The sequence below is a fragment of the Meleagris gallopavo genome, chromosome 29, assembly GCF_905368555.1.
Source record: "Meleagris gallopavo chromosome 29, MGAL_WU_HG_1.1, whole genome shotgun sequence".
NCBI lineage: Eukaryota > Metazoa > Chordata > Aves > Galliformes > Phasianidae > Meleagris > Meleagris gallopavo.
In genome coordinates this window covers 140,141-162,169 of record NC_139432.1, presented here as the reverse complement: position 1 = coordinate 162,169, position 22,029 = coordinate 140,141, and the positions used below count along the sequence as shown (strand labels likewise).

Sequence of the window (22,029 nt, the reverse complement as noted above, 5' to 3'; positions counted from 1 at the left end):
TCAATGCACTGAAGCAAACGTTCATCTCTACGTGCAGTTCCCTGGTCATAATCCACCGATTTGAACAGATGCACTGATCCAGACACTTTTCATTTTGTGTGTGACAGCCGTGCGTTGCCGTCCAGAACATGGCTTAACATTTAAGTCCCTATTGCCACTGCTGAAACGCAACACCCACTGCATCTGCTGTTTGGCCTTCCATTTCTGTGTCAGCGTGAATCAATGAATGTGAAGGGGGTGCAGTTTGTTCCACATGGAAACATCAAAATCCACACCTTTGCTTCGAGTGGCCTTGATTTGAAGAAGTAGGCCGCAGTATATTTCGTAAAGGGTTTTTGGAAATGGACGATTTGAGAAAGCAGATATACCATATATTTTAGTAGCATACTTTTAGAAATGCTGGTGTTGAATTGTTTCATTATGTGATTAGTTCTCACTAGCAAAACTGTAATAGCTTTTAGATGTAGCTAATAGTTATGAGGTAGCATTACATACTAGAAAGCGTGTTGTACTGCTGTACTGTTTTGAAGAGAAACCCTCAGCGAAAGGGCGGCTGGGGCAGCGGCCCTGGCCTGGGGCTGTGGCAGCAGAGGATGTAGACATCTCTTTGTCGTGCGAGTGTCAGAGTGGCTGGGGAACATCTTCCTTCCATGGATGTGCCATGCCTGGCTCCCAATGCTGTCCTTCTACAGGAGTGTGTGCGCAGTGGAGACTGGAAGCATCTGGCGGAGGTGTGCGAGCACCTGGGGAGTCCGTGCGTCTGTCCTGCCAGGGATCCGGCTTCAGCTTTGGAAGTTACGGTGTTCGGTGGTATTGATAATCTGATGGATTGCAGCCTAATCTATTTCCTGGCTTAACTCCTCCACCAATCCCTGTGGATCATTGTGGTAACAGCTCTCCTCTTGTAGCGGTGAGTTAAGTGCCTCCATCCAAACTGTCACCTCCGCAGTATACGGACATACAGAGCACAGGGGCATATACTTCAGCTGCTACTCTCACATTGTGGGACAAAATTATGTGCATTTGGACAATTATTTGCTCATGAGGCACTACAATCCATTTTGCAAAGAGATGGAGGATGAGCTAAAGTCCCATTTGCATTTGAGAGGTGCTTTCATTTCCTGTCTGGTTGCATAGCAGTATAAAGGGCAAAAGAGTGGGTTCCTCAACACTCCAGTTTGTCAACAGCAAAGACATTTGCCCCCACAGTGCAAAAACAATAACTTAACTGGTAAAATCAGAAGCAACTCATTGTCTTCCAGAGAAAGGAGCGGGGAAGGAAAAGTACAATATTCCTCCTTGAGAGTCTTGATTGCCAGTACCTGCTGTATTCCTCTCTCACTGTTGTCAGCTTGATTCAAAGCGATGGGTTAAATTCTCCCACTGGTCCAATGCCGTTGCAGTGCCCCTCCAGGATTTCTCTCACCCTTTCGTATTCTTGGGGCAATCACAGCTTTTTCTCTTGCAGCCGTCATTGGTCAGGTGGCTGGGAAGCAACATGCCAGGAAATCGGCAGTGCAAAGAGGTGGTGAAATCATGTTCCAGTGCAACAGGAGTGGAAGCAGCCTGTACAGATAGCACGGAGGGCTGCGCGGGGATCAGCCCAGGGCCCGGAGCCTCCGAGTGCCGGGGCGCCGCGCTCCGCCTCTGCCCCCCGCGCTGCCCCGCGCCCGCCCCGTCCTCCGCCGAAGGGGCCGCGGGGCCGGGAGGAGAGGAGAGGACAGGAGCGGTGGGCGCTGCCCCGACGAAGGGCGGCCCGAGCGCGGCCTTGCTGATGACAGCAAGCTGAGCGGTGCAGCTGATACAGCTGGAATGAAGGGACGCCATTTAGAGGGTGTTTGATCAAAAAAGTTCAGGTGTTGAGAAACTAATGAGGTGCAACATAGCAAAGTGTGTGGTTTTCCGCTTGGGTCGAGCCAATCCCAGATATGTATACAAGCTGAGAGAAGAACTCCTTGAGAGTAGCCCTGCTGGGAATGACCTAGGGGTTCCTGTTGATGAAAAACTGAATGTGAACCAGTGATGTGCGCTCGCAGCCCAGAAGGCTGATGGTATCCTGAGTTCCATCAGAAGAGGGGTGGCCATCAGGGCAAGGGAGGTGGTTGTGCCCATCTGTTCTGCCCTCCTGAGACCCCATCTGGAGTACTGTGTCCCAGTCTGGGGCCCCAACACAGGAAGAATGTGGAGCTTTTGCAGAGGGCGGAGACATGTGCAAGAGAAGTGATCCAAGGGCTGGAGGGACTGTGCTATGAAAGCAGGCTGAAGGAGCTGGTCTTACTCAGCCTGGAAAAGAGAAGACCGTGGGGAGACCCTCATTGCAGCCTTCCAGTATTTCAGGGGAGTTAATAAAAGTGAGGGAAATCAACTTCTTACACGGGTAGATAGTGATAGGGCAAGGGGGAATGTTTTTAAATGAAAGAAAGGGAGATGTAGAGTAGATGTCAGGGGGAAGTTCTTTACTGAGAGTGTGGTGAGGTGCTGGAACAGGCTGACTAGAGATGTTGTGGAGTTGATTGAGGCCAGGTTAGATGGGGCCCTGGGCCATCTGATGTAGTACTTGATCTAGTGGCTGGCAGCCCTGCCTGTAGCAGAGAGGTTAGAACTTGATGACTCTGGAGGTTCCTTCCAACCCAAGGCATTCTATGATTCTATGATTTTCTGTCTGTTCCAGGCTGGGGCATTAGGGTGGCTGGGAAACTTCTTCCCTCCATTAGCTCTATTACACTGCAGCTCAGGGCGCTTTCGTTCTGCAGGGGTGTGTGCACAGCTCAGGATTGTGGAAGCTGGAGGTGGTCTGCGAGAACCTGGAGAGTCTGTGTCCCTCTCCTGCCAAGGATTTGCCTCCAACTTCAAAAGTTACCATGTCTTTTGGTACCGTCAGGCATGCAGTGGCCATCTCCACTGGCTGTCTTACACTAGCAGCTACTCCTTTTACACTTCCTTCAGCCCCGAGATGGAGCATCGAGTCACAGCCTCTCGAGACAATGACCACGCTGTGGCATCTCTGTCTTTGTGTGCCCTGCACCCCCACGACTCAGCCCGCTACTTTTGTGCCGTTCACACAGGAACAGGAAATCCTCCTGAGCTTTAACAAAAATACCCCTTCTTGAACACTGTCAAGTCTGCAGGAGCCACAGGGCTGGCAGGCACTTGAGTGGCTCTGGCTGTTTCCTGGACAGTGAGGGGTCATTGCTGCACATCACAGATGGCCCTGTCCAGTCACCAAAACCTTCTTTCACTTCACCACTCCTTTCATTCTCCTGAGTCACAAAAGCAGTGTTGCAACCTGAGGATTATGTTTGGTGTATTTCTGGTCACCAAATCAGCTTGGCCACTCTGCCCCCCTTTCTACCTGCAGAGTATCTGGATCGGCTCCTGGTTCCCTTCTTCCCTTGGGTACCCAAAAGCATTTGGGTACTTCTAGCAACAGCATTGCCTGCTTCCATCAGCAGCCATGGGCCCTTTCCATGAGTGTGAAAGGCTCTGGTATAGTTACAGGTGCATTTTGGAGTGATGAAATCCATAGAATGAGGTCTGTGGAGTTGCAGAGAGCAGGGCAAACAGAAGCCCTGCAATGCAGATAGGTTGCTCTGATAGCAGTGCTTCGTCTTTGTTTCCATGGAAGCTACAAGAGATAGAAAGAGCACAGTAATAACACTAATTGATAGAGCAGATTCTCGGCTCCCGAACACTATTTTTCAACATAGTCACCACTATTAGCTGTGCATTTTACCAGCAGTTTACAGGAGCCGTCACTTCATGCTTGTAAATACCTGCACCAGTGGAGGCAGCCCACTGTTTCACAGCTGCCATGCTGGCACAGTTGACCAGGAAATGTTGCCCACACAGTTCATCTCTCACCAATCTGAACAGATGGGAGAATGAAGGTGCCCAATCGGGACGATCTGTTGTGTGTGCCAGGACTGTAAAGTCAAAACGAGCTCTGTCCACCAAAGTCTTCCAATTGGTGTGGAGCCTAGCATGACGGTGTTGAAAGAGAAAGATAGTTGTCTTCTCTGACCTGATTCTGGAAATTCAAGCCTTCATCACTGTCAGTACTGAGACTGAGTGGTAAGAGTTGATGGATTGTCCAGGTCCTAGCAAATCCAGAAGGATCACCCCTTCCTTTCCTATCCCAAAACACAGTGCACATCGGTATGCCCGCTGAGCACCGTATCTTGAACTTCTTCTTTGATAGGGAATTCTCATGTTGCCACTCCATGGACTCTGGCACTTTTGACTCTGGCTCGTAGTCTTGACGCCACACCGCATCATTGGTAATGATGGGATCCAGGAAACTGACACCTGGAGCCTCATATGGACTCAATTGTTTCTTGCTGATTGGCATACTGTGTTCTTTCTGTTCCTGTGTGAGTGTTCATGGGACCACCCTGTGCAAAGTTTGCTGTATTGCACTGTTGACACCACTGTTTTCAATGCACTGAAGCAAACGTTCATCTCTACGTGCAGTTCCCTGGTCATAATCCACCGATTTGAACAGATGCACTGATCCAGACACTTTTCATTTTGTGTGTGACAGCCGTGCGTTGCCGTCCAGAACATGACTTCACATTTAAGTCCCTATTGCCACTGCTGAAACGCAACACCCACTGCATCTGCTGTTTGGCCTTCCATTTCTGTGTCAGCGTGAATCAATGAATGTGAAGGGGGTGCAGTTTGTTCCACATGGAAACATCAAAATCCACACCTTTGCTTCGAGTGGCCTTGATTTGAAGAAGTAGGCCGCAGTATATTTCGTAAAGGGTTTTTGGAAATGGACGATTTGAGAAAGCAGATATACCATATATTTTAGTAGCGTACTTTTAGAAATGCTGGTGTTGAATTGTTTTATTATGAGATTAGTTCTCACTAGCAAAACTGTAATAGCTTTTAGATGTAGCTAATAGTTATGAGGTAGCATTACATACTAGAAAGCGTGTTGTACTGCTGTACTGTTTTGAAGAGAAACCCTCAGCGAAAGAGACATAATGATGAAAGTCAGGGCCTCCACACGAGGCTGAATTGTCTCACTCTGGGATGAGGTTGGAATGCAACAGGCAGATGTCACGATACTCTCCTCTATCCTCCTTATCTTCTAACACCCCGGAGCATATGATTAAAAGTCAGGTTGCCAAGCTTATCTCTATCCAGGGACGAGCAGATGTCCAGAGCTAATGGCTGAGTGCTGAGTGAGCATAATAGGCTTTCTCCTGCTGAGCATATATCTATGAATAAAGTTCATGTGGAGGACAAGAAAGGAAGAGCACTGGATGAAAGACAAGGCTGTCGGTTGGGCTCTCATGGTGCCAAAAGGACTCCAGACGGTAGAAGAGACCATGGAATAGAAGACTGGAAACCTCATAAATCACTCCCTGAGATAGGCGTGTATATGTTAATTGTCTCGTGTGTAATCGATGAGTATGTACTATCTGTGGAAACATAATGGACTCTGAATCATGTAATCTTTGAAGTGCTTATGGTGGAAATATCCCAGTGCTTCTGGTGCTGCTAATAGAGAATACCTGACTTAATGGTAACAATACTTTGCTGTTAAGTTCCTACACATGGATTTTTTCTATTCAGGTGGCAGCCCAGATGGGACAGTCTGTGTTCAGTTGTGGGACCCGCTGAGAACAGGACTCCCTGGGCACCCCCGGGGCATTCTTCAGAGGGGCTCTTCACCTCAATTGGATCACTGTGGAACAGACATCTGAAATTAATAAATAAATAAACAAAAATAAAAATAAGAGGCATTCTTTACTTGTAAGTTTTGGGAATTGGTCCGTTGAGGAGGCTACCCATAAGTCAGCTGAGATCACAGGGCAGGCCTGGTTTGGGAGTAATTGCAATTGAGTAAATTGCAGGCAGGTGTTGCTGGGTTGGGGAAGCCACCTGTAAGTCATTGGAGATCGCAGGGTTGGCATTTATTGGGCCTGAGCACCTAGGTATGTGTTTGGGAAATACCTGATGGCAGGTTTGTGTCCTACCAGGCACGTGTAGGTTTTGAGAGTAAGGCTCTGAAACTTGGCTTTGATAATGTGTTTTGTTTATTGCCTAAGGAAACCAGGAACATAAAACTGGACGGTTCTTGTAATGGAGTGTCTTAACTGTTAGAGTAAGTGGTATGTGTTCATGTATTGTTTCACTTGCGGTTTTGTAGGGACTGGGGCAAGATGGTGTGTGGAGTGAAGTTAAACTGATGGTGTGTGGATGTTAAGTGTAATGGATGGTATGTGGAAGTTCACGTAAGTGTAACTGATGGTATATGGAAGAGTAATTGATGGTATGTGGAAGTGTAATTGATGTTATTCATGGCATCTTGGTTACTGTGAACTTTGTAGTGGTGTGTTGTAATTGAAAAAAAGTCAAGACAAAAGAGTTAAGGAAGAATGGGGAGCTGGAGAACTAGAATTGACGAAAACTACCTGTGGAAACCTGAGATCAGTGGAAAAACAAATTTGTTAATGAAGCTCCCATCTTGCTGGGGATATTGGTTATGGCTCTCCCTGAAGGAATTTGATGTACAGCCACGGCTTGAAGGAGATGGAAGACTCCATTACCTATCAATTTGAGGAGGGACGGTTGTCCAAAAGGGCAACAAGTAACTCCAAAGAAATGCTAAAGAAGACACCTCTGGAATGTGTATTAGCACATTGGAAAGAAATAATTGGCCGGCCAGGAAGCACAACCAGCAAAAAGGTTTTGATAAAATATTGTAACCAGTGGTGGAACGGTATAGGGAATTATAATTGGTGCAGTTTGTGATGTCTTGGTGGTTGCAGACTTGGTCATGGTTTGCTGTTGTAAGAAAGCATGCATATTATTTTAGGTGCGCGTTCTGAATAGTGTGTGTCAGGTGGCAAGACGAGAAGCAGAACCGTGGAATTAAAGAAGGAAGAAAAAACAAGTCCCCAGGGCTGTATACTGTCTTATTGGAGGAATTGGTCTTATTATTCCTCCCGCTGGAGGAAACGTAAAGCAGACAACTTTGCAATAAATACCATAATCAGTGGTGGAAATTACAGAAGTTGGAATTTGAGGAAAATGATCAGCAAATGAATCACTTAATTATAATAGCGTCTTGTAATTAATGTTGTTTTGTAAATGGGAACTGCAAATAATTTACATGGGCTGTAATGCCAGCAAGGACCAGAGAGAGGAAAAACGGCAGAAAAGAGAATGCGGGGCAGGCTGCCAGCCTGGGAGGAATCTAAACAACTGGTCACCGGCAGCACCAGATCTGCCCCGTGCTGCCCCACCTACGGCTTGCAAACAGAATGCTCAGAGCAAGCTGGGCTGGAGACCGCAGGTGTGGAGCAGGGTGTGCTAACTGCAAGGGGGGAGGGTTGAGGTGGGATGCATTGGAAGTGAGAATGCCCTCCTCTGCGGAGATCTAGGAAATCCGACATCCCAGCGTTAGCACTGGAAGCCTCCGGGGCAAGGCTGCAGGCAAAACTGGAATAGAAGCTTTGGTTGACACAACTGGTTTTTATATTTACCAATGGGCACGGAAGAAAAGGAGGGAAAAAAAAAAAAAGGGAAAGATACAGTCTGACAAAAGCAAAGAAGGGAATAGAGAGGAAGCAGAGAACGCAAAAGAAGAAAGAAGGATAAGGTTGTGAGGACAGAGAAGAAAGATGAGGAATATGGAAAAATTGAGGAGATAGTAATGAAAGAAGGAAATCCAGAAGAATGATAGCAACTGCTACTGTTGTGGCATCAGCTGGCTTCGTAACAGTGGTGGAAGTTAGCAGCCAACAGCAACAGAAGCACCAAAAAAAAGTTTCATTTTCAAATCAAATAATACCGGCCCGGAAAGGTTATGTTAAAGGTAGGAGCCAGCACAGATAAAGAATACAGGGGCCGCGGGGCCGGGAGGAGAGGAGAGGAGAGGAGCGGTGGGCGCTGCCCCGCCGGGGCCCGACGAGGGGCGGCCCGAGCGCGGCCCCGCTCCGCTCCTGTCCGCCTCCCGGGCAGACGGCGGCGGCGCGGCGGGGCGCGATGGCGGCCGGGCTGGGGCCGTGGCTGCTGGCCTTGGCCTTGGGGCCGGCAGGTGAGAGGCGGGCACGGAGGGCGGCGAGGCCGGGGCCGGAGCCGGGCGCGGCTCCTGCTGCTGCCCCGCGGGCGCGCGGAGGCCCGGAGCTCGGCTTCGGTGCCGGGGAGCGGCTGTTGTGCGTGGCACAGGGAGGCTGTGTGGGGACACGGATGCTGCGGGAGCAGCCCTGGCTGAGCCCCGCGGAGGAGGGCGGCTGGTGCAGCGCCCCTGGCCTGGGGCTGTGGCAGCACAGGATGTAGACATCTCTTTGCCCTGCGAGTGTCAGAGTGGCTGGGGAACATCTTCCTTCCATGGATGTGCCATGCCTGCCTCCTGATGCTGTCCTTCTACAGGAGTGTGTGCACAGTGGAGACTGGAAGCATCTGGCGGAGGTGTGCGAGCACCTGGGGAGTCCGTGCAGCTCTCCTGCCAGGGATCCGGCTTCAGCTTTAGAAGTTACAATATTCGGTGGTACCGTCGGGAACCTGGTGGCTCTCTCAAGTGGCTGTCCTACATCAGCACCAGCAGCTCATATACGAGATTCAACTCTGAGGTGCAGGGTCGTGCCTCGGTTTCTCGAGAGGATTCCCGATCTGTGTCCTATCTGTCTCTCCGCACCCTGCGCCCACACGACTCAGCGCACTACTTCTGTGCTGTTCACACGGGAACAGGAAATCCTGCAGAGCTGTAACAAAAAACCTCTTCCTAGACACAACCATGATTATGACTTCAAGAGCCGCAGGGCTGGCAGGAGCTGGAGCTGCTCTGGTCTGCTCCTGGACAGTGAGGTGTTACCACAGCACACCACAGATGACCCTGTTGTTTCTGCAAGGTCTCCTTTCACTTTGTCACTCCTTTCATTCTCCTGAGTCACAAAAGCAGTGTTGTAACCTGAGGACTATATTCAGCGTATTTCTGTTCACCAAATCAGCTTGGCTACATTGCCCACCTTCCTACCTGTTGCTGGTCTGCACCTGCTCTTGTTTTCTTTCCTTCCTTGGGTACTTAAAGCACTTGGGCACTTCTAGCAACCGTGTTGCTTGTTTCCATTAGCAAATACAGTGACCTTGTATCTGTCTCTGTGAACCAAGCAGTTGGCGAGTATCAGGAGCCTTTCAGAGTGAAGTAATCCAACAAATGGCATCTGCAGTGTTGCAGGGCAATCTGAGATCCTGCAATGTAGAAACGTTACTCTGAAAGCAGTGTCTCCTATTTGATTCCAGTGAAGCTTCCACAGTTTCAAAGTGCACAATAACACTATTTCATAGAGAAGATTCACAGCGCAAGACTTTTAGCATAGTCAAGACTATTAGCTATGCATTCTCACCAGTGATGACGAAGATCCTTCATTTCATGCTGGTAAATACCTGCACCAGGGGAGGTGAACCACAGTGTCATGTTGTGCTGACATTGTTGTAGCCCACACAGTACAACTCTCATCAGCCCAAAAAGATGAAAGTCCAAAGGTGCCATACATACCTTATATCATGGTTGTGGCAGGACTGTTCAGCCAAAACTGTCAGTGGTCTTCATATTGGTATGGAGTGAGGCATTATCATACTGCAGGATGCCTTCTTGGGCCTGACTCTGGAGGTTTGAGCATTCAGCATTGTCAGCACTGAGACGGAGCATTCTGAGCTGATGGATTGCCTGGGTTCTAGTAAATGCTGAAGGATCTCCCCTCTTCCTATCCCAAAAGACAGTGCACATCACTATACCCACAGAGGGTTGTGTCTTGAACTTTTTCTTTGGTAGGGAATTCTCATGTCACCACTCCATGGACTTTGGCTCTTTTGACTCTGTCTTACAGTTGTGACAATATGTTTTGTCACTGTTAATTATGTGATTTAGGAAACTGTCACCTTGAGCCTCAGATGGGTTCAGTTGTTCCTGACAAACTTGTGCACACTTTTTTTTCTTACTAAACAGCCCCAGTACCATCAGTCAGCACCACATCCAAACGTTTTTTAAACGCATTCAGGAATGGTGACTCAACCACCTCCCTGGGGAGCCTATTCCAGTGCTTAACAACCCTTTCTGTAAAGAAGTTTTTCCTGATCTCATACCTACACCTCCTCTGGCACATCTTGAGGCCATTTCCCCTCGTCCTCTCACCTGTAACCAGTGAGCAGAGACCATCCCCACTCTCGCTGCCACCTCCTTTCAGATATTTGAAGAGAGCAATTAGGTCTTCCCTCAGGCTCCTCTTCCACAGACTGAACAGCCCCAGTACTGACGTGCGGAATCAAACTCTGTAACCCAAGTAAGATTACAAAGCAGGTACGGTTTATTCAGTGCTGCGCGGACGCCGGGTGCAGGGCCATAGATCCGCCGAACTTGCACACCGTCTGGAAAAATCGTGCTTCAGATATAGGCTGAACTAATACATAATCAATAGTTTTCCTGGAATTCGGATACATATTCATCACACCCCCAAGAGTACATTAGCATGCAGACCCTCCCCTCTTGCATGTGCGTAGTGGGTCATGGGATGAAGATTTGTTGTCTTCCTCGCAAAGGCTCTGTCCTCTCTCGCTGTAAACTCCTGGCCTTTTTGGGGGGGCGTCCCCCCACACCGGTTTCTTCTTGCCCTGCGGACATCTAATCACCTTCCTGCCAAATGTCCTCGGGCTGTTCTCAAACCTTATCCTTATAGCCTTCATCCCCCTCACTATCCCAGACCCAGTGTCTGCCATCCCTTATTTTCTAACAAGCTTTCTTGCCTTGCCTTTCTCTTTTGAACAGACAGTAGCCATCCATCACAGCACTCCAGCTGTGCAAGCCATTCCACCACGTTTCTGTGATGGCGACTATATCGTAGTTTTCCAGCCTCACCATGGCCTCCAGCTATTCCTGTTTGTGACCCATGCTGCGTGCATTAGCGTAAAAGCACCTGAGCTGGGCCACCTTTTGAGTGGGAGAAGCCCTAATAGTCTCTTGACCCTACACAGGTGTTTGCCTAGCCACCAACTTCATGCATCGCCGAGCAGGGACCTTTTGCCATTGCCCTATGCCCCCTGCCCCAATTCTTCACCGATGTTGTTAGGGGGAGGAGTGGGCAGGGGGTTCAGTGTAGCAGGAACACTGTCTGCGTGCCTGTTCCCCTCTGTTACCTGTTTGTAAGGCGGTAGGGGGAGATGTGCTTCACGTGGAGCCTCAGCTGGCTGCCGAATCTCAGGGCCCATGGGGATTGGCACCACCAGTCAGTCTCCCTCTCACACTCCCTAATGTTGCTCAGCCTCTCCACCTCCTCCTTGAGGTCAACCACAAGGCTGAGTATGTTATTCAGCACCTTGCATCTAACACAAGCGCTGTCTCCATCACCTTGCATTGCAAAGGCCAGGCCCTGGCACTCCCTGCAGCCACACACCTGTGCACTAGCATGTTGCAGTGGGATCTCTGTCAGAATTTGCACATTTTTCTTGGCCGAAGCCCTCCTTTTTTGTGTGCATGGCACTTCAGGCTGCATCTCCACATTTTTGCTGGCAATAGCCTTCGGCCGGGGTGCAGCCATGGGCAAAGCAGCAGACTCACAAGCACTAGCTAAGGTAGCCTTAACGGGGACAGGACAGGGAGGCCCGGAGACTTCTGGTAGAGCACAGGCCGTCTAGATGGAGCTGTAACGAGGAGAATGGAGTTAAAGGCTTACAGTCTGATTTCTGCACGATGCCACGTCAGGGGAGAGGAGGGAGGCCATCGGGGAAGGCACGTGCAGGGAGAGGCTGCGGGCCGAGAGCCGTGCGTGGGGGCAGCCGCGCTGTGTCCGGCCTCGGCCCGGGCCCGTCGTGCACGGAGGGCTGCGCGGGGATCAGCCCAGGGCCCGGAGCCTCCGAGTGCCGGGGCGCCGCGCTCCGCCTCTGCCCCCCGCGCTGCCCCGCGCCCCGCCCCGTCCTCCGCCGAAGGGGCCGCGGGGCCGGGCGGAGGGGAGGGGAGGGGAGGGGAGAGGAGAGGAGAGGAGAGGAGAGGGAGGAGAGGAGCGGTGGGCGCTGCCCCGCCGGGGCCCGACGAGGGGCGGCCCGAGCGCGGCCCCGCTCCGCTCCTGTCCGCCTCCCGGGCAGGCGGCGGGCGCGATGGCGGCCGGGCTGGGGCCGTGGCTGCTGGCCTTGGCCTTGGGGCCGGCAGGTGAGGGGCGGGCACGGAGGGCGGCGAGGCCGGGGCCGGGCGCGGCTCCTGCTGCTGCCCCGCGGGCGCGCGGAGTCACAGAAGCGGTGTTGTGACCTGAGGATTATGTTCAGCACGTTTCTGTTCTTGAGATCAGTTTGGCCACTTTGCCCACCTTCCTGCCTTCAGCATGTCTGCACTTGCTCTTTCTTTCCTTCTTCCCTTGGGTACTCAAAAGCACATTGGGCGCTTCTAGCAACAGCATTGCCTGCTCCCATCCACCAGCCATGAGTTTTTTTCCATCAAAGCAATGAATGAATATCTTTGTGATCTCAAGTGCATTTCAGAATGATATAGACCCACAAACACAGTCTGTAGTGTTGGGGCAAGCAGGACAAGCTGAGATCCTGCAGTGTATGTAAGTTACTCTGAAAGCAGTTTCCCCCATTTGATTCCATTGAAACTACAGCATTTTCAAAGTGCACAGTAACACTATTTCATAGAGCAGAATCACAGCTGCAGGATATTATCTTTCAGCAAAGTCTACACCATTAGCTATGCATTTTCCCCAGTGATGATGAAGATCCTTCATTTCATGCTGGTAAATACCTGCACCAGTGTAGGTGAACCGCAGTTCCACAGCTGTTATGCTGGCATTGTTACCAGGAAAATGTAGCTCTTAGAGAACATTTTTCATCAGCCGGAACTGATGGAAGTCCAAATATGACATACACAGAGTGCATCATGGTTGTGACTGGACTGTTCAGCCAAAATTGTCAGTGTGCACCATGGTCTTCATATTGGTATGGTGTGTGGTGTTATCGTGTTGCAAGAGAATGGCTGCCTCCTTCTCTGCTCTGACTCTGGAAGTTCAAGCCTTCAGCCTTGTGAGAATCATGGCTGAGTGGTCTGAGCTGATGGATTGTGCAGGTTCTACCAAACTCAGAAGGGTCACCCGTTCCTTTCCTATCCCAAAAGACAGTGCACAGCACTATGCACACTGAGGATGTTTCACGAACTTTTTCTCCAACAGAGAATTCTCATGTCAGCACACCATGGACTCTGGCTCTTCTGACTCTGGCTCGTAGTGGTGACACCACGTTTCATCGCTGTTACTGATGTGATCCAGGAAACTTTCATCTTGAGCCCCATATGGGTACAGTTGTTTCTTGCTAACTTGCATACAGTGTTCTTTCTGTTTCTGTGTAGATATTCATGGAACCCATCTGCTGTAAAGTTTGCTGCACTTCATCACTGATACATTTTTTTTCAACACTCTGAAGCCAACGTTCATCTCTGCATACAGTTCCCTGGTCGTAATCCTCTGATTTGAGCAGATGCAAGAATCAATGACTGTTAAGGGAGTGCAATTTGTTCCACATGGAAATATGAAAATCCACACCTTTGCTTCATATTCAATCTCATGTCAGACACTGTTTTGTCAGACCGCCACTCTGCTGGCAACTGTTGCACAGCAAGGAAATAAAATGGAATATTGGCAAGAAGGTTCAGCCTCTACAGCTATACCACCAACATCCACTTCTGAAATTGTGGGCCAACTTTATTAAAAAAAAAGAGGCATTACTTCTGGAGCAGCCTGCGTTCCAGGTACCTGCACCAGTAGAGGTGAACCACAGTTTCACAGCTGTTATCCTGGCATTGTTACTAGGAAAATGGTAACACACACAGCCCACAGAGTACATCTCTCATCAGCCCAAACAGATGGAAGTCCAAATTTGTGATACACAGACTACATCATGGTTGTGGATGGAGTTTTCAGCCAAGTGTATACCACGGTGTTCAAATTGGTATGGTGTATTCATGGTATGGCATTATCGTGTTGCAAGAAAATGGTTGCCTTCTACTCTGCCCTGTCTCTGGAGTTTTGAGCCTTCAGTGCTGTCAGCATGGAGACTGAGTGGTCTGAGCTGATGCATTTTCTTGGTTCTATTAACTCCAGAAGGATCTCCCCTTTCCTATCCCAAAAGATAGAGTGCATCACTTTAACTGCTGAGGGCTGTGTCTGGAACTTTTTCTTTGATAGGGAATTCTTATGTAACCACTCCATGGACTTTGTCTCTTTTGACTGTCTGGTAGTGATGACACCTCACCTCATCATTGTTAATGATGTGATCCAGGAAACTGTCACCTTGAGCCTCGTATGGCTTCATTTGTTCCTAACAAACTTGCATTCACTGTTCTTTCTGTTCCACTGTTTGCCTTCATAGTTTCCACCTGATGCAAACTTTGCTCTATTCCAATGCTGACATTGTTGTTGTTTTCAATGCATGAAATCCAGTATTCAACTTGGAGCACGCTCTGCAGAGATGAGCAGTAAAGGAAAGGGGCCATCTAATGACTTCTAAGAAGTTTTATCTTTCTCTCTGAATGAAAATTGGAAATGGAACAGTGGGAGCTGTAGTTGTCCTTCTCTTCTGAGAACCAGGTACCCACAAAAAAATGACAATCCATGGAACTGGAGCATTAATTCTTTAACTTCCAGTGCACTACATGATGCTATGATGTGGAATATCAGTAACAAAAATAATAAAACCATGCCATCATGCCAGCCTGATGAGAGCTCCGGGATCCTGATCATCGTTAGGTTGGAGTTGGAAGACAGCGCACTCTGTTCCTGCACCTGTCCCCTTGTATGGGGCTGCTGAATCACGGCCTGAACCTTTGATTGATCACCTGAGGCGAGCAATGAGCCAGCCATGGGAGCACAGGTGAAGGCAAATCACCTGTGCTGCAGGAAGGGGTGGAGCCTGGCTGCACCTCTCCTAGAGCCATTTAAGAGCTGACTGCCAGTGGGGAAGGATCTCTCTGGAGATCTGCTCCATCAGGAGTTCATCTCGTGAGCCCAGGACAGGGTGAGTGACTTTCTCTTATTTCTCCAATATAAATTATATTAGCCAAGCTCCTGGATATATATCTATACCATTTGTATGTCCATTGATTAAACACCATCTGTATATCCATTGATTAAACACCCCCACACTGCCCCGCGCCCACCTGCCTACACAGTGAGAAGCATCCCCCATTGCACAGACAACATCGTCTTCATCCTCCCTTCCCTCTTGCCTGTTGCACCCCAGACAGAGCTGGGTGTTGTTAGACAGATGGGAGGGGAGGAGCACAGAGCTGTGGGGATGGTGATGAATATGGAGGTTTCCAGAATCCCTTTAAGTGAACAATGGCGAGCTCCCACAAGTGATTCACACAGCAGATCCAGTGATTGATTGATTGATCTAGTGATTGAATTGTTGTCAGCTTAATTCAGAGCTGAATCAAGCTTTGCCGTGACCCTCCAGAATTGCTCTCACCCTTTCCTATTCTTGGGGCAATCACAGCTTGTCCTCAGTACTCTTGCAGCAGTCACTGACCAGGTGGCTGGGGAGCAACATGTCAAGAAACCAGCAGTGCACGGCAGTGGTGAAGTCATCTTCCAGAGCAACATGAGAGGAAGCAGCATATACTCATAGTACATATTCTAGCATGGTCCTAGCAGAGGCCACATGGATTTACTGGGAGGGAGAGGAGAGGAGAGGAGAGGAGAGGAGAGGAGAGGAGAGGAGAGGAGGAGAGGAGAGGAGAGGAGAGGAGAGGAGAGGAGAGGAGAGGGAGGAGAGGAGCGGTGGGCGCTGTCCCGCCGGGGCCCGACGAGGGGCGGCCCGAGCGCGGCCCCGCTCCGCTCCTGTCCGCCGCCCGGGCAGACGGCGGCGGCGCGGCGGGGCGCGATGGCGGCCGGGCTGGGGCCGTGGCTGCTGGCCTTGGCCTTGGGGCCGGCAGGTGAGAGGCGGGCACGGAGGGCGGCGAGGCCGGGGCCGGGCGCGGCTCCTGCTGCTGCCCCGCGGGCGCGCGGAGGCCCGGAGCTCGGCTTCGGTGCGCGGGAGCGGCTGTTGTGCGTGGCACAGGGCGGCTGTGTGGGGACACGGATGCTGCGGGAGCGGCCCTGGCTGAGCCCCGCGGAGGAGGGCGGCTGGGGCAGCGCCCCTGGCCTGGGGCTGTGGCAGCAGAGAGGAGGTTCCCAGCTCATGAATTTATGATCCGTGGGCATTGGGGTGGCTGGGGAATGTCCTCCTACCGAATTGGATGTGCCATGCCTGCCTCCTGATGCTGTCCTTCTACAGGAGTGTGTGCACAGTTGAGACTGGAAGCATCTGGCGGAGGTGTGCAAGCACCTGGGGAGTCCGTGCGTCTGTCCTGCCAGGGATCCGGCTTCAGCTTTGGAAGTTATCCTGTACTGTGGTACCGTCAGGCACTTGGTGGCTGTCTCGAGTGGCTGTCCTTCATCAGCGCTGGCTCATATACTGTTAGATTAAGCCCTGACTTGGAGGCTCGAGCCACGGTTTCTCGTGAGGATTCCCGATCTGTGTCCTCTCTTTCTCTCCACACCCTGCACCCACACGACTCAGCGCACTACTTCTGTGCGGTTGACACGGGAACAGGAAATCCTTCAGAGCTGTAACAAAAATCCCCTTGTTAGACACAGCCATGGCTGCAGAACCACAGGGCTGGCTGTTAGTGGAATGGCTCTGGGCTGCTCCTGCACAGTGAGGTGAAGGCAGCGTTGACCCTGTTGTTTCTGCAAGGTGTCCTTTCACTTTGTCACTCCTTTCATTCTCCTGAGGCACAAAAGCAGACGGATGCTGTGGGAGTGGCCCTGGCTGAGCCCTGAGTAGGAGTGTGAGAGCCACACTGCAGTTTTGGTGGTACCAAACCATCTGCAGCTCGAGATGGGGTTGGGAAAGCAAAAACATAGATGGAACTGAACTTGGCAAAGAATTCTAAAACTGTAAGAAGGGATTGTCTGCTTGGGTCAAGCCAATCCCAGATATGTATACAAGCTGAGAGAAGAACTCCTTGAGAGTAGCCCTGCTGGGAATGACTTAGAGGTTCTTGTTGATGAAAAACTGAATGTGAACCAGCTATGTATGCTCGCATCCCAGAGGGCTGATGGTATCCTGAGTTCCATCAGAAGAGGGGTGGCCATCAGGGCAGGGGAGGTGGTTGTGCCCATCTGTTCTGCCCTCCTGAGACCCCATCTGGAGTACTGTGTCCCAGTCTGGGGCCCCAACACAGGAAGAATGTGGAGCTTTTGCAGAGGGCGGAGACATGTGCAAGAGAAGTGATCCAAGGGCTGGAGGGACTGTGCTATGAAAGCAGGCTGAAGGAGCTGGTCTTACTCAGCCTGGAAAAGAGCAGACCGAGGGGAGACCCTCATTGCAGCCTTCCAGTATTTCAGGGGAGTTAATAAAAGTGAGGGAAATCAACTTCTTACACGGGTAGATAGTGATAGGGCAAGGGGAATGTTTTTAAATGAAAGAAAGGGAGATGTAGAGTAGATGTCAGGGGGAAGTTCTTTACTGAGAGTGTGGTGAGGTGCTGGAACAGGCTGACTAGAGATGTTGTGGAGTTGATTGAGGCCAGGTTGGATGGGGCCCTGGGCCATCTGATGTAGTACTTGATCTAGTGGCTGGCAGCCCTGCCTGTAGCAGAGAGATTGGAACTTGATGACTCTGGAGGTCCCTTCCAACCCAAGGCATTCTATGATTCTGTGATTTTCTGTCTGTTCCAGGCTGGGGCATTAGGGTGGCTGGGAAACTTCTTCCCTCCATTAGCTCTATTACACTGCAGCTCAGGGCGCTTTCGTTCTGCAGGGGTGTGTGCACAGCTCAGGATTGTGGAAGCTGGAGGTGGTCTGCGAGAACCTGGAGAGTCTGTGTCCCTCTCCTGCCAGGGCTTTGGCTCCAACTTCAAAAGTTACCATGTCTTTTGGTACCGTCAGGCACGCAGTGGCCATCTCCACTGGCTGTCTTATGCTAGCAGCTCCCCCTTTTACACTTCCTTCAGCCCCAAGATGGAGCATCGAGCCACAGCCTCTCGAGACAATGACCACGCTGTGGCATCTCTGTCTTTGTGTGCCCTGCACCCCCACGACTCAGCCCGCTACTTTTGTGCCGTTCACACAGGAACAGGAAATCCTCCTGAGCTTTAACAAAAATACCCCTTCTTGAACACTGTCAAGTCTGCAGGAGCCACAGGGCTGGCAGGCACTTGAGTGGCTCTGGCTGTTTCCTGGACAGTGAGGGGTCATTGCTGCACATCACAGATGGCCCTGTCCAGTCACCAAAACCTTCTTTCACTTCACCACTCCTTTCATTCTCCTGAGTCACAAAAGCAGTGTTGCAACCTGAGGATTATGTTTGGTGTATTTCTGGTCACCAAATCAGCTTGGCCATTCTGCCCCCCTTTCTATCTGCAGAGTATCTGGATCGGCTCCTGGTTCCCTTCTTCCCTTGGGTGCCCAAAAGCATTTGGGTACTTCTAGCAACAGCATTGCCTGCTTCCATCAGCAGCCATGGGCCCTTTCCATGAGTGTGAAAGGCTCTGGTATAGTTACAGGTGCATTTTGGAGTGATGAAATCCATAGAATGAGGTCTGTGGAGTTGCAGAGAGCAGGGCAAACAGAAGCCCTGCAATGCAGATAGGTTGCTCTGATAGCAATGCCTCATCTTTGTTTCCATGGAAGCTACAAGAGATAGAAAGAGCACAGTAATAACACTAATTGATAGAGCAGATTCTCGGCTCCCGAACACTATTTTTCAACATAGTCACCACCATTAGCTGTGCATTTTACCAGCAGTTTACAGGAGCCGTCACTTCATGCTTGTAAATACCTGCACCAGTGGAGGCAGCCCACTGTTTCACAGCTGCCATGCTGGCACAGTTGACCAGGAAATGTTGCCCACACAGTTCATCTCTCACCAGTCTGAACAGATGGAAGAATGAAGGTGCCCAATCGGGACGATCTGTTGTGTGTGCCAGGACTGTAAAGTCAAAACGAGCTCTGTCCACCACAGTCTTCCAATTGGTGTGGAGCCTAGCATGACGGTGTTGAAAGAGAAAGATAGTTGTCTTCTCTGACCTGATTCTGGAAATTCAAGCCTTCATCACTGTCAGTACTGAGACTGAGTGGTAAGAGTTGATGGATTGTCCAGGTCCTAGCAAATCCAGAAGGATCACCCCTTCCTTTCCTATCCCAAAACACAGTGCACATCGGTATGCCCGCTGAGCACCGTATCTTGAACTTCTTCTTTGATAGGGAATTCTCATGTTGCCACTCCATGGACTCTGGCACTTTTGACTCTGGCTCGTAGTCTTGACGCCACACCGCATCATTGGTAATGATGGGATCCAGGAAACTGACACCTGGAGCCTCATATGGGTTCAATTGTTTCTTGCTAATTGGCATACTGTGTTCTTTCTGTTCCTGTGTGAGTGTTCATGGGACCACCCTGTGCAAAGTTTGCTGTATTGCACTGTTGACACCACTGTTTTCTGTGCACTGAAGCAAACGTTCATCTCTACGTGCAGTTCCCTGGTCATAATCCACCGATTTGAACAGATGCACTGATCCAGACACTTTTCATTTTGTGTGTGACAGCCGTGCGTTGCCGTCCAGAACATGGCTTCACATTTAAGTCCCTATTGCCACTGCTGAAACGCAACACCCACTGCATCTGCTGTTTGGCCTTCCATTTCTGTGTCAGCGTGAATCAATGAATGTGAAGGGGGTGCAGTTTGTTCCACATGGAAACATCAAAATCCACACCTTTGCTTCGAGTGGCCTTGATTTGAAGAAGTAGGCCGCAATATATTTCGTAAAGGGTTTTTGGAAATGGACGATTTGAGAAAGCAGATATACCATATATTTTAGTAGCGTACTTTTAGAAATGCTGGTGTTGAATTGTTTCATTATGTGATTAGTTCTCACTAGCAAAACTGTAATAGCTTTTAGATGTAGCTAATAGTTATGAGGTAGCATTACATACTAGAAAGCGTGTTGTACTGCTGTACTGTTTTGAAGAGAAACCCTCAGCGAAAGAGACATAATGATGAAAGTCAGGGCCCCCACACGAGGCTGAATTGTCTCACTCTGGGATGAGGTTGGAATGCAACAGGCAGATGTCACGATACTCTCCTCTATCCTCCTTATCTTCTAACACCCCGGAGCATATGATTAAAAGTCAGGTTGCCAAGCTTATCTCTATCCAGGGACGAGCAGATGTCCAGAGCTAATGGCTGAGTGCTGAGCGAGCATAATAGGCTTTCTCCTGCTGAGCATATATCTATGAATAAAGTTCATGTGGAGGACAAGAAAGGAAGAGCACTGGATGAAAGACAAGGCTGTCGGTTGGGCTCTCATGGTGCCAAAAGGACGCTAGACGGTAGAAGAGACCATGGAATAGAAGACTGGAAACCTCATAAATCACTCCCTGAGATAGGCGTGTATATGTTAATTGTCTCGTGTGTAATCGATGAGTATGTACTATCTGTGGAAACATAATGGACTCTGAATCACGTAATCTTTGAAGTGCTTATGGTGGAAATATGCCAGTGCTTCTGGTGCTGCTATTAGAGAATACCTGACTTAATGGTAACAATACTTTGCTGTTAAGTTCCTACACATGGATTTTTTCTATTCAGGTGGCAGCCCAGATGGGACAGTCTGTGTTCAGTTGTGGGACCCGCTGAGAACAGGACTCCCTGGGCACCCCCGGGGCATTCTTCAGAGGGGCTCTTCACCTCAACTGGATCACTGTGGAACAGACATCTGAAATTAATAAATAAATAAACAAAAATAAAAATAAGAGGCATTCTTTACTTGTAAGTTTTGGGGACTGGTCCGTTGAGGAGGCTACCCATAAGTCAGCTGAGATCACAGGGCAGGCCTGGTTTGGGAGTAATTGCAATTGAGTAAATTGCAGGCAGGTGTTGCTGGGTTGGGGAAGCCACCTGTAAGTCATTGGAGATCGCAGGGTTGGCATTTATTGGGCCTGAGCACCTAGGTATGTGTTTGGGAAATACCTGATGGCAGGTTTGTGTCCTACCAGGCACGTGTAGGTTTTGAGAGTAAGGCTCTGAAACTTGGCTTTGATAATGTGTTTTGTTTATTGCCTAAGGAAACCAGGAACATAAAACTGGACAGTTCTTGTAATGGAGTGTCTTAACTGTTAGAGTAAGTGGTATGTGTTCATGTATTGTTTGACTTGTGGTTTTGTAGGGACTGGGGCAAGATGGTGTGTGGATGTTAAGTGTAATGGATGGTATGTGGAAGTTCACGTAAGTGTAACTGATGGTATATGGAAGAGTAATTGATGGTATGTGGAAGTGTAATTGATGTTGTTCATGGCATCTTGGCTACTGTGAACTTTGTAGTGGTGTGTTGTAATTGAAAAAAAGTCAAGACAAAAGAGTTAAGGAAGAATGGGGAGCTGGAGAACTAGAATTGACGAAAACTACCTGTGGAAACCTGAGATCAGTGGAAAAACAAATTTGTTAATGAAGCTCCCATCTTGCTGGGGATATTGGTTATGGCTCTCCCTGAAGGAATTTGATGTACAACCACGGCTTGAAGGAGATGGAAGACTCCATTACCTATCAATAGGAGGAGGGACGGTTGTCCAAAAGGGCAGCAAGTAACTCCAAAGAAATGCTAAAGAAGACACCTCTGGAATGTGTATTAGCACATTGGAAAGAAATAATTGGCCGGCCAGGAAGCACAACCAGCAAAAAGGTTTTGATAAAATATTGTAATCAGTGGTGGAACGGTATAGGGAATTATAATTGGTGCAGTTTGTGATGTCTTGGTGGTTGCAGACTTGGTCATGGTTTGCTGTTGTAAGAAAGCATGCATATTATTTTAGGTGCGCGTTCTGAATAGTGTGTGTCAGGTGGCAAGACGAGAAGCAGAACCGTGGAATTAAAGAAGGAAGAAAAAACAAGTCCCCAGGGCTGTATACTGTCTTATTGGAGGAATTGGTCTTATTATTCCTCCCGCTGGAGGAAACGTAAAGCAGACAACTTTGCAATAAATACCATAATCA

At 49.6% G+C, this 22,029-nt stretch overlaps 1 protein-coding gene, 1 long non-coding RNA gene and 1 pseudogene across 2 annotated transcripts; all 3 read left to right on the top strand.

Annotated features, from left to right (window-relative positions):
• The first annotated feature begins 818 nt into the window (after positions 1 to 818).
• On the top strand, positions 819 to 1,552 carry LOC146542514 (uncharacterized). The gene is made up of 2 exons (XR_014879981.1): positions 819 to 910; positions 1,469 to 1,552. It is a non-coding gene; the product is annotated as an uncharacterized LOC146542514 (long non-coding RNA).
• A 1,538-nt stretch (positions 1,553 to 3,090) lies between these two features.
• On the top strand, positions 3,091 to 20,793 carry LOC104915696 (uncharacterized). Its single transcript, XM_085210773.1, has 4 exons — positions 3,091 to 8,053; positions 8,389 to 8,723; positions 15,754 to 15,928; positions 16,270 to 20,793. Exons 1-4 carry the CDS (start codon positions 8,002 to 8,004, stop codon positions 16,605 to 16,607), a joined length of 900 nt encoding a protein of 299 aa, XP_085066899.1. The 5' UTR covers positions 3,091 to 8,001; the 3' UTR covers positions 16,608 to 20,793.
• Positions 16,902 to 20,793, top strand: LOC146542513 (uncharacterized; annotated as a pseudogene).
• Positions 20,794 to 22,029: the final 1,236 nt, after the last annotated feature.

Coding starts and splice junctions, on each gene's coding strand:
- LOC104915696 (XM_085210773.1), top strand. CDS start 8,002: ATGGCGGCCGGGCTGGGGCCGTGGCTGCTGGCCTTGGCCTTGGGGCCG. Junction 8,054..8,388: donor CTTGGCCTTGGGGCCGGCAG/GTGAGAGGCGGG, acceptor GTCCTTCTACAG/GAGTGTGTGCACAGTGGAGA. Junction 15,929..16,269: donor CTTGGCCTTGGGGCCGGCAG/GTGAGAGGCGGG, acceptor GTCCTTCTACAG/GAGTGTGTGCACAGTTGAGA.